This window comes from Oenanthe melanoleuca, chromosome 15 (assembly GCF_029582105.1).
Source record: "Oenanthe melanoleuca isolate GR-GAL-2019-014 chromosome 15, OMel1.0, whole genome shotgun sequence".
In the NCBI taxonomy this organism is placed as follows: Eukaryota; Metazoa; Chordata; class Aves; order Passeriformes; family Muscicapidae; genus Oenanthe; species Oenanthe melanoleuca.
Window position 1 is genome coordinate 7,734,286 of NC_079349.1, and position 17,158 is coordinate 7,751,443.

Below are 17,158 nucleotides of genomic sequence, written 5' to 3' on the forward strand. Positions count from 1 at the left end.
CTCATATAGTCCTAACAGTCAAGAGTTTACTTAACTTCTGTTGTTTTTCAAGGTCACATATTAACTGAGCTTCTGGTTTTGCCCTTGAACATGACCAAGTTGGTCTTTAAAAGCATTTGTTGACTTCAGAACTGTAGATATATTTCCAGAACTCAGAATTCTTTGGGGAACTGTACTGTGTCACTTCCTACACCATCTTTTATCCTCTTCCTTTTCTGCAGCTATTTCTGAAGGCCACAGTCCCACAGATGTTGCTCTTTTAGCAACTTCTGCCCTACACAAAGTAGCTGCCTTGGGCCCCTGTCAGTTTGCTGCTCGGGTTCCCTGTTCAGCCACACAGACAGTTGTACCAGCACAGCTGAAATGGCTGGAAAGGGGAGCAGGTTCCCAGGCTTGCTGTGGGAGCACAGGGCAGCTGGGTAGTTCCAGAGTACCTGGCTTGTTGGACAGGCTTATCCTAAATCAGCCTTTCCCAGACACCCTTTGTACCCCTGTCAGGATTGGCAGCACTGCTTTCTTTCCTAAGGGCAGCACAGAATCCTGGCTGAGCAGCCGCTTAGCGTGTATTTTGGAAAAGTTAAAATAAATGCCTTCCACTTGATTTTTAGCAGACTTCTCTAAAAGCATTTGCAAAAATGCTGTTGTCTATCTGCTACATAAAGGCCTGTATTTATGCATATACAGATCTAGGCAGCCATTTAATCAGTTTGCATGTGCCTCTGTGACTTACAGGCATTTGCATAACTGTGAGAACAGAAATCTGTTAGCTCAGGTAGGTCAGTTTAGTGTGTCAGTAGAATTTTTTAGTTGCAGAATATTGTGTGTCCCTTAAAATACTAGGTCCAGCTTAAATCTGCTGACATGCTGCACTCTTATTTAAAGAGGAAATCCAGCAGTTGTGGCTCTGTGGAAAAAAACAGGTAGTATAGAAAGGACCTTCAGTCAGTGGCAGATTTAGGGTTCTGTGTTCTCCCTGATATCTGACTAAAAACCACAGCACGCGAGCTGGCTGCACAGCGTTTGCTGGGGTTACAAGCTCTGCCCAAGAGAGGCTGATAATAGCAGCAACTGCAACAGGCTGGGCTCAAGAAACAGGAAAGATTGGAAGAGCTCTCCCAGTTGCTTTATACCTAATTCCCCATAAATCCTTTTGCTGCCACAAGTGCAGGTGAGGTGTGGGGAAAACTCACAGCTCATGTTTTCCTGATCACGCTAAAAAGATACAGCTGTTTAATCTTCAGCTTTGGCCTGGAGAACTTTCTGTGCTTTGAACACATTCCTGGGAGTGTTCAAAGCCTGATCCAAACCATCCCCATGGACTCACGCTCCCTCTTTTTGGCATGCCAAAGACTCCCAATCCCTGGCATGGAGCTTGCACTCCTGTGTAGTTGACATGGGATGGGCTGGCTCCAGTATAGATGGTGCTGGGAGAGAACACGCAGAACAGGCATCCAAGCTGCCCTGGTCCCACTGGCAAGTAAAGACTCCCTGAGAGTTGTTTTCATTCTGGCTGCAGGAAGCGCAGTGTGGAGGATGATGGGCCCTCAACCAGCACAGCTGTGAAGAAAGAGAAGAAGAGCACAGGCTTCGGGGACTTCAGCTCCTGGTAGCAGCATGGGGAGCCCAGCACTGGGGCAGCACAGCGCAAACAGGAGCCTCCCACATGGCCCCAGAGAGCCTAAAAGACAGTCTGTCCTGGGGAGGGAAGGCACCAGCCTGCCCTTCCACTGGCAGAGAAAACTGCTGCTTTGTTGAGGCAGATTAATGTGGCTTTGTTTTCTAGAGAGCACATTTCCCCTACTGCATCTTCCTAGAAGGCCGTTTTGTTGTTGTTTTGCAAAGCAGGGAGCAGGCAGCCCAGCTCCCCAAGGATCAGCTGGAGCCTTTTTCTTTGTGGCTGGCAGCAGACCAGGCAGAGCCCAGCCTTGCAGGACACTACTGCAGTGAAGAGCTACAGTGGTGAAAGAACTCTTTTTACAGGTAATTGTTCCCAGACAAGCCAAGTGCGCCAAGCCAGGGAATGAATTAATGTGCTGGGAAGCTCCTGTGCTGCTAGAGAGCTCTGTGGAGGGGTTCCAGCCTGTCCTGCCTTTACCTTCCAGCTGCCTTCTGCTGGTTCTCAACCAGGACCAATTTTGTCTGGACTGACTGCTGTCATCTGAAGGCCTTGCTCACTCCAGACAACAGCCTGGGAAGCTGCAAATCTACATGGGGAGCCTGGGGCAGCTGTACCACTTATTCCTCCCAGTGGCTGCCCTTCCCTGAGCCACTGGACAGACAGAGGTGCTGGGATGCACCGGTTCACACTTGCCCTCAGGTGCCAGAAACTACAGCCTTGAGCAACTGAGCAGGAATAGAAACAACTCCTTTGTTTGTTTTTTTTAACACCATCCCCAAAGCCTGGTCCTTGCAGAGTAACACACCCCATAGTCTGCTCTGATGTCAGGCTTCCCATCATTAGGAAAAACCACATAATGTAGCTGACAGGCATCTCAGATATTTCCATTACATACCCACAAATCATTAGGAATCTTAATAAAGGTGTTATGGGGTAAAAATTTATCAGCCTGTGAAGTTTTAATCCCAAAGAATCTGTATCATACCATCACTTAGACATAGCAGGCTAGATCCTGGCAATCACTGAATATCACTTTCAGTTCATCTTAGGGGTTTTCAGATAAGAGAAGTGCCCTCCCTACCTCCTGTGTGGCTGAGGAGAAAGTTTTGTAATCCCCTTTGGAACAATACATTTGTATTAGTGGTTTCATTCTTTAAGAAAATACTCCATTTATAGGAAATTGCTGTAAAAACTTTTGGAAATATTTAGCATTAAATGGTTCTGTTTTCTTTTGAGTGTTTGACTTTGACTGTTCAACTGTTATTTCCAGGATCACAGCATTGCACAGTTGATTGTAGTGAAAGGAAATGATTCATTCCTGCTTTTTAAGATGCTCATAAGGAATTCTGGGACCTCTGTAGATATGATTACATCTTTGTTAAATTATAGGAAGTTCAAACTAATTTGAAAGAATAATAGGGGGAGTTTGTTTTGTGAACGTCTAAGTTTGAAATAACATGTTTGATTACTGGAAGAGGGGATTTGATGGTACTTTCCTAAAGCTGAGTTTCTTCTGTCTTATCGGAACCTCTTGCTTCTCCTGCACTGGCCCTTTCATGATAAATTGTTATTGATCCCTTTTACCTAACTTATACTTCAGCACACTTTTGAGTAGTCAAGTTCACAGGATTGCTAGAGCTGGGATAGGCAATTTTATGAATCCATAAGGATAAAATGCTGGTTTTGTACTAGATTAAAATGGAGCTTATATGAAAGAAAGGAGCTTTTGATTACAAGAAAGGCAGCAGAGGTGTGGGAAGGGCTCCCATTTCTGCAAATCCTTGCTTCAGATGGATCTAAAGGGCAACAGGCTGTAGAGATAACTGCCCACTTTCCTGTTCTGTTCCAGCTTAGTGCAGTCCCTGAAGGACCACTGTGCACAGTGCAGAGGGACTGCTGCCCTTCCAAGCACTGCCTCTGCACTGCTCCTTTGCTCACCATTTCCCACCATAATCTCAGACACAAAAGAAAGAATAATTTCCTCATTTCTAGGAAGGTCTGAGCATGACCTTTTCAGTTTTTCTCCCAGCAGGGGAGTTCTCCAGCCATGGTTCACCTCTGGACCTGGATCCAGTCCTCTGGCCTGCTGGTGCTCCCAGCTGCTGTCAGTGACTCCCACGCTGGGGGACACTGGCTCTGGCACATCCCCAGGATGCTGCAGTGGCCCAAGGGTTTGGCCAGTGCCCATTGTTGAGTCAGCAGCCAGACTGGGATTCATGAGAGCTTTGCAGGGCCAACATTGTCACTGTTCCATCACAGCTCTGCAGTTTTGTCCTGCAGAGCCCCACTTCCTACACCCCTAATTCTGTGAATTCAAATCAATTTATTTTTAATTTTAACTTCCAGTCATTGGAATCCACAGGGCCAGTGTGACAAAAGCTGTTCTCTGAAAGATGGCAGGGACACAGAGAGCAAGGCAGTGGGCTGTATCCCTCATTTTTTCAAAACTTGGCTCTTTGCAGGGTGACTTGCTCTTTCCACTACCTGAGCAAGGAAAGGAGAGGAAGGAGGCCGTATTGAAACATTTTTTTCCCCTTTCATCACTTTGTTCTCCAGCAAAAACTGTGTGTTAAGGGAATACCCAGCCAGCTCCTGCTATGGCCAGAAGGATCAGCAAGAATTGTGCAGTCTTACTACAGGAACTCACTCCTGGGAACCAGTGTGCTGTTTGTAAGCACATTTTTACATTCTTTGTCACTTTTCTAGTAAATGTGCTTAGAGAGAAAAAGTAGGAGTTTAACCAGGGGCTGAAGAAGCTTTTGTCTGGCCTTGACTAGATTAACACCAGTGCTCTCATACTTTGCACTGCTCCATACCTGAGTTGTTCTGTTGAAAGGCACCAGGTGACCAGTGAATTCATTGTTTCCTGAGATGTGGCAGCATAACAGACAGCAAAGCACCTTTGAGAAGGCAGTGGTGTGTGGTGGGGTTGGCAGTCGGGGCCGATTGTTTCCATACACAAAGAGGGAGCTCAGAGGGGACTCAGCTCTTCACCTCTGCTTTTTCTGGCATGAATTCAGCCTGGCCCCTCAAGGAGCAAAGTATTGTCTGTGTCGAAAACAGCACAAGATTGAATGGTTTTTCAAGCCAAGTAGCTGCAACTCTGTTATCATATTTACCAAGAGAAAAAGCCAGAAGTACTATTGTTTGGTTTAATTTTTCCCATTCCCTGCGCGTTTGAATGGCTGCAGCCCAGGAGTTCAGATTACCAGTTGTTCCACTTCAGCATCACATGGTTGATCATGGTGGTTCACATCTCTTGTGGGGCCATAAACTGTGAGAAGTCAAACAGTGTTTGAAGGTCTCCAAGGAAATCTTGCCTTTCCCTCCAGCCCCTTCCAAGACATAGCTGAGCTCAGTAGGGCTGTGAGTTCCCTCAGCTGTTGGTAGCGTCACAGGCATGGCCGTGGCCGCCCTGCAGGTGGAGGGACCAGCTGGCGGATAAACCACTGGGTTCTACATGTCAAACACTTCTGGGATCCCCCCGTCACCCATCGCTAGCAACCTTTGGAGGGAACAGGATGTCGGAAAGCTGGCACAGGAAGCATCTTTTATAAGCAAGAAGAGGGGATTTGCCAAAACAGCCCCCAAATTTCCACACTGTTTGCTTTGGAAGAGGCAAACAAACGCCCTCAGACGGCACAGGAAGAGGCGGCCCGGCCGGGCTAGAGCGCGGCGGCACGGCCGGGCAGCCCTCACTTCCTCTCTCTTTGGGAAGTGCTTTGTTATCACACCCTGGTGGAGGATTTAACCAGCATATGCTGAGACTGTGGGACGGGTCAGAGCCATGGCGCGGGAGGGACATTCCCACAGAAGGGGCACGCAGCTGTTGGGGACAGAGCTGGTGGTGGCGGGACGATGGCGGGAGAGCTGAGGCGAGGGGCCCCCTGCGGTGAAGCCGTGTGGGGCTGGTGACCTGACGCCATTTTGCTTCAATGCCTGAAGCGCTCGGCCCTGGGGCACCGACCGTGAGGGGCTGCTGCGGAGTGGGGGCAGTGCCCGGAGCCTCGGCAGGGGCGGCACTGACTCAGCCTCCAGGGAGCTCAGGCGCTGCAGCCCAGTGACTTCATCCTCTGGAAATAGCAACTGAGGAGGAACCATCTCTGTCACTACCGTACCCGTACAGACACTCAGCCAATAATGGCTCCTTGGCTATAACATATATTCCAGAAAAGGCACCCGATTGCCTGTGAGAGCTTCAAGGCAAAATGACTCCTGCAGTTTCCCTGGTTGCAAAGTAAGCAAAGCCATGGCAGCAGCTGGCAGTAGCTGTCTCAGGTAACAGGGGCCCTCACTCATCACTCAGTTTTTCTGAGGTTTCTGCTGGGGCAGCACAGAGCAGCTCCTGATCATCCACAATGGCCAGGGATGTTGGAGTTGCCAAGGAGGCACCCTGGCAGTGTCCAGTCTGGGTTTTTCCAGGGGAACAGTGGAGGGACAGGACTTGTGGCACTGGGGCCAGTGTGGAGGGCTGGTGTGGGCACAAGGCAGGTGTCCCATGGGCACCAGTCCCTGCGTCCACCTGCCTCATCAGCCATGGCAGCCCTTTGCTGGCCACTGCAGGACAGGCTGCCAGGAGCTGCTGTTGCCGGCACAATGCCTCAGCTGTGGTGAGAAAAACTCTCCCCAGCCCCTCATCCCCAAGCTGGGGCAAGCCCATGGCACAGGGCCATCACTTGCCCCCCTGTGGAACTTTCAGAGGTGAAAGCCTCTCTCCAGGCAGGTTTGGAGGAAGGCTGTAGGACTTCACTGGATTGTGAGGGGCAGAGAAGGCACAAAGGGCTCCAGGACGGGCTGAGATTGATCGATCTGACCAAGGCAGGAGGAAGCAGAGTGCAGATCAGGGCATCTTCCTAGGCCCCTCTACCATTCCTGACGACACAGAGGCCAAATTTTCCCTTTTATAAGGGAAAGAAGAAAAAGGCTTATCAGCAATCACAGCAGGCTGGGTTTTACAGCTCATAACTTAATGTTTTTTAAAAAATAGCTACAGCCTGTTTCAAACACTGGTCAAGGTCTCCTCTGCCCTTCCCCCTGGAAAGCTTTCCCAGCTCTCACTTTTCTGATATTAGATACTTTCCCTAATCTTTGGCCTTTATTTATTAATGGCTAATTATATCTATTTGCTTTAGTGCCACCATTGTTCTTTAGCTTGAATAGCTTTTTTGCCTCCCAAATGTTTGCTTCTCTGTGCTATTTATAGATAGCAATTGTATCCCCCCGCAGCCACTGTTGTGTTTGGCTACATGGGCTCTGAGCCTTTGGCCTCCTCAAACAGCCCTCCTGCCTCCCTCAGTCTCCCGTTCATGAGTGGAGGGGGTCAGACAAGCCCCCAGCCAGTGCCTGGCTCTGGGAGAAACCAGTTTGAAACCAGTTGGTGTCAGCACTGGCTGTGATGCTTTTGGGACAGGAATTTGAGGGGGGAGCTGTTTGTCCCTAGGGAGTCCTGTCAGGTTATTTTTTTAGGCAATCCCATGGGGTTATTTTTTTAGGCAAAGTCAGGAATCACTCCTGTTTGCCTTCCCTGTCCCTCCTTCCACATTTCTGTGGGGGGAGAGGAGCGCCCAGCAGCACAGCCCACCAAGGCAGCATGAGAAGGCATGTGATTCCTTGCTGCACTTTCATCCTGGGATGAAAGGGATGATAGAAAACATTTGTTGTTGTGATAAAAGCAATTGACCCGGGAGGAATCCGGGTGGCCTGCAGCAAATCGAGGAGATAAGGCACAACAGGCAGCAAACACCAAGTGCTTCCAAGCCTCGGAGTAGCTGCAGAGCAAATCCCTCCCTGTGTGAAAAGAAACCCACACTGGGCTTCCACAGCTGCTCCCAATCCCAGAAAACACAGCCAGGGATGGTTTTAGTGGATTTTGTTGGGAACGGGAAGGTCTGCAGAGAAGGACATTGTTTTGTTTGTTTTTTTTAAATTAATGGCCATATTTTTTTATTGGAGACATCTTTGCCACAGATCTCAGCCAAGCTTTTAATAGATGGGTTCCTCGCCAGCGGCAATTGCAAATTGATTGCAGCAGAAATGGCAAGTGAAGACAAATATAGTGCAGGCTGCCTGCAGGGAGAGTGTGTGGAGGAAACTTTGGATGCTATTTTTGGTGTTTTGTCTCCACTGCTTACAGTATTTCTAATCTTTGGTTTTCCTTAAAAAACTGTTTGGGGTTAGGACTTCTTATTTATTTTGAGAGGTTAAAAAAAGTTCCATTCTCTGGAGAAAGTGTTGGGTGCCATGGCTGTGCCCAGCTGTGTGGAGCTGCTGGGTGCTGTGGCCCAGGTTGGTCTGGCAGGAGGGTGAACTGGTGCTGCTACTGCTGCCTCCATCCCCTCCTCTGGGGCCAGAACTGGGCCTGTCTCACTCCCAGGTACTGTGCAGAGACTGACACAGAGCCAAACCCTGATTTCACCTGGATCCATGGGAGCCTTGTGGGGGGCAGGAAAGTACAGCGCTCTGGGTCATAAAGAAAGGAAATTCTCCCATGCTGCTGAGCCATGGCTGCACCACAGAGACTGCCAGCAGTCACCCCAGCAGTGATTTGCACTGCTCAGCACCAATGCACTGAGTTGCCCTTGGCCCCAGCCAGCTCCAGGAGCTACAGCTGCCAGAGGCTTCTGAAACAAAGTAGACCTAGAGGGTGCTGCCGGTGAAGCATTTGACGTGGAGGGTGTCAGCTAAGGGCTGAAAAATTATAAATCCAGGTGTGCCCAGGAGTGTGTGTGCTGGAGTCGAACTGCAGGGAGACTGGGAGGAGGGTGCTGGGAGTCACTCAGGTTACTTGTCAGAGCAGGAAAACACTCCAAGCTATTGCTGGGCTTGGGGAGCCACAGCTGGATGACACTGGAGGGGTGTTAAGGTTATATCCTAACCTTCTCAGACCCAGGGAATGGTCAGGATGTGGTGACAGATTGAGGCACAGTCCCAGGATGTAAAGCAGAGGTGTCTCACTGACACATTGTGTCCATGGGTATGAGAGATAAGGCTGCGGTTAGTAATAAAGGAGCAGAAATGCTCATAAAAGTGACAAACAAGGATGGGGAAAATCTGGGCTTAACTACACAACAGTGAAATAAAGGCAGCTCACTGCAGGGCTGGCTGCGACTGCTCAACCAGTGTCCATCTGGTAGTCTGGGGTGTTTGCAGAACAGCTCAGGGGAGACCATCAACATCTGGCAGCATTTTTGGACCATGGGATAGGGTTTATTTGCTGCATAGGAGGCTTCCCGATAAGAGAAGCCCCAGATGTTCTTCTGCCATCTTTTTAAACATCCTTGTTTTTGCAGACCAAGCTGCAATGTGTCATTCACTAAAAAAATCTCTCTATTTCCCATGCTTGCCTTTGAACAAGTAAAAGGCTCCTCTCCACCAGCATGCTGGATGATGCTGGCATTGGAAGAAGGACTGCAAAAATGGGAAAAACAAGTTGTTTATCAGTGGCTCACTGAGTCCTTTAGCAGAGGGCACCTGGGGCTCTGCTGCACCTGGCCAGGCACGTCCAGCACAGCCCAAAGCTTATACCCAGATGCTCAGCATTGCCTACAATGAGCCAGGCTGCTGAAGAAAACAAAAATGTAAAAAAAAAATTAAAATGTTTTTAAGGCAGTCACTATCATCTACCTCTGTTAAACCTGTACTGGCTGCTCAGCCTGCAGTGCAGGATGAGGATCCCAGTGCCCCACGGTGCTGCCTGTCCTGCCCCACTGAGCACCTCTGGGAGAAGAGGCTGAGTGCCAAAGTAGGCACATAGCCTCTTCCTGGGGTTTCCCAGCTGTGAAAGTTTTCAGCTGGCCTTGCTGGGGCTGGAATGCACAGATGTACCAGGGAGAAGCTCAGCAGTGCTTGGGAGCAGTCCAAGGTAAATGCATTTGGTGCCACACGTGTCTGCCTGGCTCCACCACTGGCACAGGCACTGGCACTGGAACTGCACCACTGCAGGGTGAGGCTGCTGACCAGACAAACTCCCTTTTAAGGGCTGCAAAGGTCTCAGGGGCAGCACACGCCAGCTCAGCCTCCCCAGGAGGTTATTTCACAAGAGAAGGCAGCTTGTGGAGGAGGTTTTTGTGGCTGGGGTCAAAGTTCCTGGCAGCCGCCCGGATTCCCAGTATTATCTGTTGAACAGTCCGGGTCTGCAGCTGGGTTTGTGTGCCAGGCCGCGGCAGGAGGCGGCAGGGAGGGGGAGCCCGCAGCGGGGAGAAGGGCTCGGCTGTGCCACTGCGGGGATGCTGGAGTCAGCCCTCTTGCCTCTCCCCAAGAAACATGGAAATGAGGATCAAGCCCCATGGCCACCCCTGGGAAGGGCAGGTGGGGGGCAGGTATGCTTGGGAAAGGGGCTGACTATGAACAGGATTCCCAATCTCCAACAGTCACAGGGAAGCAGCTTTTCTTTGTCCAGCAATGGAGGCGTTGTCCATTTGTCCAGCTGGGAGGCTGCAGCATCCTAGCTAGTGGGAGCATGGCTGGACCTTCCCTGTCCTGATCTGGGCAATGCCAGCCTCACTCCTGGTAATAATCCTGCTTTCTCCATCCTGCTCCATATCTGTCAGTCCTGAGCTGTCTCCTGGTCCCCAGGGTCTCAGCTGAATAAGCATATTTTCCACCGTGTTTGTGGCTGCAGACCTTGTGGAGCTCTGGGAGAAGGCAGGCAGGGACATAAGGAAGACGTCAGCTGAGTTTTACAGTTTTGATTAGTTAAGAGCATATATTTACATAGTGAATAACCTGGAGGGTCACATTTTAAGACAGTGATGTATTTTCCCCTCCCAGGCAAAGAGCGCGCTTATCCCAGCCGGGTCTGTGGCATGGGACACAGAGCTCGGTTCCCATGCCAGCTCCACTCCCATTGCAGACAAGGAAACCAGTAACACCACCCACCCCACCTTGCCAGGGCTAAGTAAATGTTCCTGGTTTCTCCTCTGCCCATCACGATGTTTTTCCCAGGACTTGCAGGGGTGTAATCGGTGCTCCCTCCCTTATCTGTCTCTCTTGGTTTTCCATTTCATCTGGCCATATTTCCATAGCCAGCTATTTTGGGGGGGCGAGGAGGGGGCGGCTGTCAGCTGTCACCTCGCAGTGACTGTAAGTGGCAGCAAAGGGCTGGGTGTCACCTGCCATTCCCATCGCAAGCCGGGGCTGAGGGAGCACGGCTCGCCCATACTATCGCTAATCCCACCCACATCGCTGCCGGACACTGACAGCAGACACTGGGCTGGCAAGAAACCAGGTTGGCACTTGCCACAAAAAAGGGTAGAAAACTGTCAGGAGGTTTGGGGCCAGGAGCTGTTCCTTCTGTATTATTATTGGCAACTTCTGCTATAAGGAAAAACAACAAAATTAAGAATAGATGTAAAGAGCAACATGTTTTTTTCTCCGTTCAGCTGAGCTGTCAAGAATAAATCACTGGGTATTTTTGCAAACGCTTGATGAGGCTGGGGAAATCTGCTGGGAGCTGGACTGCTCAGGTCAGGGCTGTCCTGCCAAGAGATGATTACAGCCTGTCCTGAGGACAGAGGAGCGGGGAGTGGGGCCAAGAGGTGTCTCAAATCCAGGAGTAGGATTACAGGCTGCGGGGTCAGCAAAACCCTCCCGTGCTCTGGGCGGCACCTGAACCCTTTCCAGGAAGGAAACCACCTAGAGCACTGCTGGGCCTGGCAAAGGCCCTTTGGTGGGGGAACAGGGGGCCTCCAGCAGCCCTGCCAGGAGATGGCAGATGCTCAGGGGAGAATTAATCAGTCCATATGTGGCATTTCTGCCCAGCATGGAGATGAAGGGTCTCATCTTCTGCCATCACATGTCCTGGGTGCAGGGTGCTCCCCAGGCTCACACCAGGCTGTGTCCCACAGCCCTGGGGTTGGAGTGCTTAGAAATGGATCCCCTTCCTGGAGTTGCACAGAGGCAAGGTGAAAAATTTGTGACCTCCCCATCAAAGCACAGATGAAATTTGTAATGTTACTGTCTTAAAAAAATAAAGTCACTAGAGTAGGTTAAATATCCAGCTCAGCACAGTGCCTGAAGTCTCTTGGAGCAGTTAATCAGTAACAAAACAAGTTACACGCTGCTAGAGCTCGGCCTGTTGGGTTTTATTTGCATGCATGTGTCTTTTCCAAGGGAGGAGGCTCGCACACTCCCTGCTCGCAGAGCACAGCTGCTCTGTCCAGGGATCAGTGCCAGCCTGAACTTCATTTGGCCCAGGGCCCAGCTCTGCCACCTCCACACCCCTGCCACACTTTCACCTGCCCTCAAAATCAGTCCCAAAGAGCAACAAGGAGCAACACCACGAAGCAGCAGCAGAGCCAAACCAGAGCCACTCAGAGCTCTGAGTGACACAGTGGGGACACAGATGGAGGTAGTGGCAGAGTGCTGAGGGATGGGGAGCAGGGGGACAGTCCTGAGGTCTCCATCTGTGCCCATCCAGTGAGTCCAGCATCCAGTGCTGACCACAGGGAGACTTCCCTGGGAGAACGGCAACGACTCTCAGTTCTCTATCCAGTGTCTGAAGGGATCCGAGATTGGTGAAGCTCAGTGTCACGGTGTGACTTGGGTTTGCCAACCTTAATATATTTCTTTTAGAGACAGGACCCGGGAGTAGAGACAAGGCAGGCTTAAAACTTAGAAAGGTACAAGAAGAAATTTATTAATAACACAAAAGAAAAAATATTCAGAATAAGAACCCTAGATTGTTCCCTCCTCCCCTTCATTCAACATTTCTTACTAACAAACATACAGAGAACACTTCAGTCAGTGATACATCCAAATAATCAGTTCAGTTTACTTAAGAGAGAAAAGTCCCTTTTTAGTTATGGCTTAGGGGGGTGTCTTCACTTTCACAGTCCACATCCGCCCAGGAAAATATTGCAGATTATGACTCCTCCCATTCTTTCACAGTCCTTCCAGAGCTGTGCAATGGGTTATGTTACACACTTGGGGTATTACTTTTAAAGGCAGGCTGCTGAAAAACAAAGTTCTCTTCATCTTCTTTATCAAAAGTCTCTGTTCCTATTCCAGTCCCAGGACAGAAAGAGCTCCATTCCCTGAGGCAAAAAGTAATCTCTTTCTCTATTAAATGTCTCTGTTCACATTTCAGTTCCAGAACAGAACTATTTCCCCAAGGCAAAAGTAAGGTCTTCTTCTCAAGCATCCAAACCTCCCCAAGTATATTTCACAGTTTAAAGGAATTTTAGCAAAGTCACAATCCCCTTAGCCCACAAAAAAAGGCTTTCAGCTACTTACCAGTTTGCATCTTTTCAATCTCTTCCCACTAGGAACTTTATCTTCATTCTGCTGACCTCCGTACTTTCCAGGCTTTATTTCTTCGCATTCAGGGGAGCTTAGAAGATCGAATATCTTATTCAGGCATAAAGAAGTTACAATTGTATCCAGATTGCGAAGAAACCACATGGGCAGCTGGAGGCCTCGTCTCTCAGAACGAGGAGGGAAGGGGGGAAGGGAGAGCCTTTGCTGGCTCCCTGATCCCCCCTGCTCGGCCATGCCACGTGGAGAGGGGAGCTCCAGAACTCCATGTGGTCAGGGAGGGGGGGCAGAGACCATGCAGCCGGGCCAGGCTCCCCACCAAGCCAAGGCCAGGGTCCCAAGCTGGGCTCCCCACAGAGCCGGAGTGCCGAGCTGGGCCCCCGCAGAGCCGGGGCACCGGGCCGGACCCCAGGCTGAGCCCAGAGCTGGGCCGGAGCCCCCAGCCAGGGACCACCACCCCTGGAGACCGGAAGCCGAAAGAGAGAGAGCAAACCTGATCCACTGTGATTTGTGAAAGCGAAATAACTTTTCATTGGTTTCCCGAGCTGTCCATCACCAAATCAGCTCTCTGATTGGTGGCAGCAGCCCACAGGGGTAGCTCCCAGAGACGGGAGAGCCCCTCCCACTCCCCAGCCTCATGGAGCTTGCTCTGAGGTGAATCCACCCCTCCCCCCAAAAACGTGAAACAACACACTCAGCTTCATGTAAACATGGGAAAAAGAGAGGAAAATGGAAAAAAATGGGGAGGAGGGGTAACTACCAGCTCTACTGATATTGCCCAGCGCAGATCTCCCAGACCTGTGATGTGAGGGCTGGAGATCCTCACAGCCCATCTGCTGCCCTTGCCTCTTGGACAGAATTCAAGTGTAGGACCTGCTGCCTGGCTCGGAGGTGAGCTTGGTTTTCAGAGCTGACATGCAGAAACCAGAAAAGTTTCCATTAGGACCTACACACTGGCAGTATTGGGTGAAGCCCTGGCTTTCGTTACAACTCCTGGGATTTTGGAGTGACAGAACGAAGGTGTGTTAATGCTCACAAACAGGCGCCAGAACAACAGCTTGTGTGGGCAGAGGGATAGGATGCTCCATCTTGAACCAGCTCAGCTCCCTCCTAGGCACCAGCACCAGTCCTGCCCTCAGGAAGGAATTATGTCCCAGCCAGCATAGTCAGGCTGTGAGACATGAGCAGCTCACAAAGCCAGTAACTGCTTCTGGCTGTCAGGCTTTGTCTAATTGTGACACAGCAGAAAGGAAGAGCCAAGGAGAAGAAAAAAGGAGAAAAAAAGGAAAAAAGAGAAAAAGAAGATAGAGAAAAGGAGGGGAAAAAAGGACAAAGAGAAAAGCCAAAAGATGCAAAGGAAAGCAATGGCAAGGGCAGCACTGATGCATGATCAGGAAAAGGCTGGAAGAAGTCTTGGGTGGCTCCCACCCCCTGATATGCTGTCCATGTCCCGTTGCTGCAGCTGCATCTCAGATTATGTTCATTGCACTGAAATAATTTTTTCTTTCAACACCAGGAGCCTGAGCCTCAAGCAGGCCCAGCGCAGTGCTCAGCAGTGAGTGTCCCTGGGTTGGGACTGGTTTCCAGCAGGAGCTTCCAGCTCCATTCCCTGCTGCTCTGGGTAATGCCCAGCAGCCAGGGAGCTGTGCCCTGGGCACTGCTGGTCACAGGCAAGGCACCCCCAGCCTCCAGCAGCTGGACATAGCTCCAACACCCCACCTGTGTGTGCAGGCTGTGTCCCACTTCAGTCTTCTTTTGCATCCATAATGCAAATGGAAAAGCAAAGATTAAAAACATTCTCTCCACCCTCTGGCACAGATGCAAACGCTTTGTCATGCAAACCTCTGTGTAATGGTCACTGCTGTGCTGATTTAACTGGCCCTGTGGGCTGCGTGTCTGCTTGCCAGGCCAGCTAGATTTCTAGGAAACCGAGGGCTGAGGCTGGTATCTTTAATGCAGGTTTGTGGCCTGATGTGGTCAGAGGCAGAGCAGCAGACCAGGACCATGAGTGCTTGGCCATCACCCTGTGCCATGCTGGGCAGGAGCAAAAGCCCTTGAGCAGGAGAAGCTGCTGCTGCCAAGACGAGATGTGAGTGAGACATCCACACCCAGAGTCCCGAGCGGCAAAATGAGTCACTGCCCTGTGTTGACAGCATCCAGCGCTGGGACATGTTGGCTCCACACCCCCGTGGGTCTGCTCAGTACAGGATGGGCAGCTGAGCAAGGTGGGGGTTCTTTTCTTGGCTACACTGCTCAGGATTTCAGCCAGCAGGACTCATGGTGTGCAGTGAATCGTGATACCAGCCCCATGCCTTCCCTGCTCACTTGCATTAACCTTTGGATAACAAGCCCTGGGGCACAGAAAGTACTAGCCTGAACTCCCCACTGCCTGCCTGCCCCTTGCATCCTCTTCCAGCTTGGCAGGGACACTGAGCTGCCCTACAGACCAGGAATCAGCAAGGCAAATCCAGGTGGGGCTCAGCCACAGTATCCTCTCCATGAGCAGTCAAAATGCTGCTGGGCACCAGGACAGCCCAAACCGATCCCACAGCATCCTCCAGCCGAGCCCCTGTGGGAGCTGGATCTCTCCAGCCAGGGCCTCAGTGTCTAAATATCACCGTGGGCCGCAGGGAACATCTAGAGCTCCCACGGCAGGAGGAGATTTTGCAGCCCATTGCCTCGGTAACACTCCCTGTCTGCACTCAGCCGTACCCCTGGATGCTGCAGCACTTTGTGAGTGATGGGTTTGCATTTGTACAGTGCCTTTTGCCAGAGGGATCTCCGTTAATGCTGCAAATGTCGCATACTTGTGTGGAGGCTACACACATCAGTCACATGCCACAACTCCACAACACATCAGGTCCTCTGAGATAGAATCACCCGGGGAATGGTGGAGAAGAAGCAGATGCAGTTACCCCAGCTGGGGTTTAGTCAATACTGGGCGAAACCTCTGCTCTTATGAAGCCATCCAGAAAGTTTTGACAGCCACACATCTTCAGGACATTTCTTTCTGATCTGAAACCAATCAGTCAGGACCAGGTATTGCATTTGTCTCCAGAAAAGTAGAGATTACTCTAATTCTTCAGGAATTACCAAATTAGAGTTGATGTTGGAATGTATTTCTATGCAGATGAGCCTTTGGTAAGTCCAGCACTCAAGGTAGGGTGCAGCTAGGTCTTGGAATTAACCACTATCACAGATCTGTCTCACAAAATACATGGGCAGCTATTCCTGCCCAGACAAACGTGACAATCAGTCCTCTGACCCAGTAAATACTGTGGCCAAGAGGGGTTTCTAATAAAGGCTGGGGATCACAGCCTGTACAGTATGGACCGCTTTGCTGGATTAGAAACCTGATTAATGGCCTCAGGGGAGATTAGAAATTGCTATTTTGAGAGGGGGTTTTCATAGCAGGCTCTGTGCACCAGAGGGACAACCCTATTCTGGCTGTTTTCTGGGGGACCTGGCACTTCTGAGAGACTCAGGAGGCCAGGCCAGGGAGAAACATTTGTCCCTGCTAATAGGGGGAGGGCATATTTATATGTTTTAACTCTGAAATACTGAGCAAATAAGGCAAGATAATAATTAACTTTGGGAGCTGTTAACCTTCAGTGTGAGTTTTGGCCAGTAAAGGAGAGATCTGCCAGAGCAAGGTCTCTATTTTAGTAAACATTGAAAGAATGACGTGAGAAAGGTTTTGTTTTTGTATATTATGAGTAGGTAATTAAAGGGCATTTATTTGTGTTTCCAGCCTTGATGCTGTGAGAAACTTTTCATTGCAGAAGAGAGGGATAAAGGGGGAAAAAGCACTGCTTAAAAAAAGCACTGCTTAGCTTCATCAGCATGAGAGCAGGAGAAACAGGGGCAGTAAAGCACAGCATTGCTGGGAGGCTTGGGTCTGCAGCTCATACATGCTCATTTGCTGTTGATTATCATGCCAAAGAAATTGTATTTAGACCAAAAACTTGCTGCAGGAGCTTAATCAGTAAAACAGCGATAGTTTAAGAGCAAAGAGCAGCACCTTGTCCTCTTCCCTTGATGTTCAGGGACTGGCCATGCTGGCTCCCAGCACAGGGCTGCACACCCAGCCAGGCAGGGTGGGAGCACAGGGCTCCCTCGGGTTGGTTTGGCTCTAGATCAATCCGTGAAATATCCATCTCGTGCCTGACCCCAAATCATTGCTACCCCTTGGGTAACACATTCTGTAGGAGAAAGAAGAGGAACAATGAAAAAGCAAAATTCTGCAGACTTTGGTCTGTTATGGGTATCATAAAAAGCTGGGGAATT

General features: G+C 50.2%; 1 protein-coding gene across 2 annotated transcripts in view; it reads left to right on the forward strand.

The window, feature by feature from the left end:
- The window catches only part of PPIL2 (peptidylprolyl isomerase like 2), a 63,838-nt gene extending 60,985 nt beyond the window's left edge, over positions 1-2,853 (forward strand). The window contains exon 20 of one of the 2 annotated variants that reach the window (XM_056504014.1): positions 1,517-2,853. In XM_056504014.1, coding sequence (XP_056359989.1) covers positions 1,517-1,610 — 94 coding nt within the window. In that variant the 3' untranslated portion in view covers positions 1,611-2,853. The remainder of the gene's footprint in view (positions 1-1,516) is intronic. The other variant, XM_056504015.1, reaches the window with a different exon arrangement.
- The last annotated feature ends 14,305 nt before the right edge of the window (positions 2,854-17,158 follow it).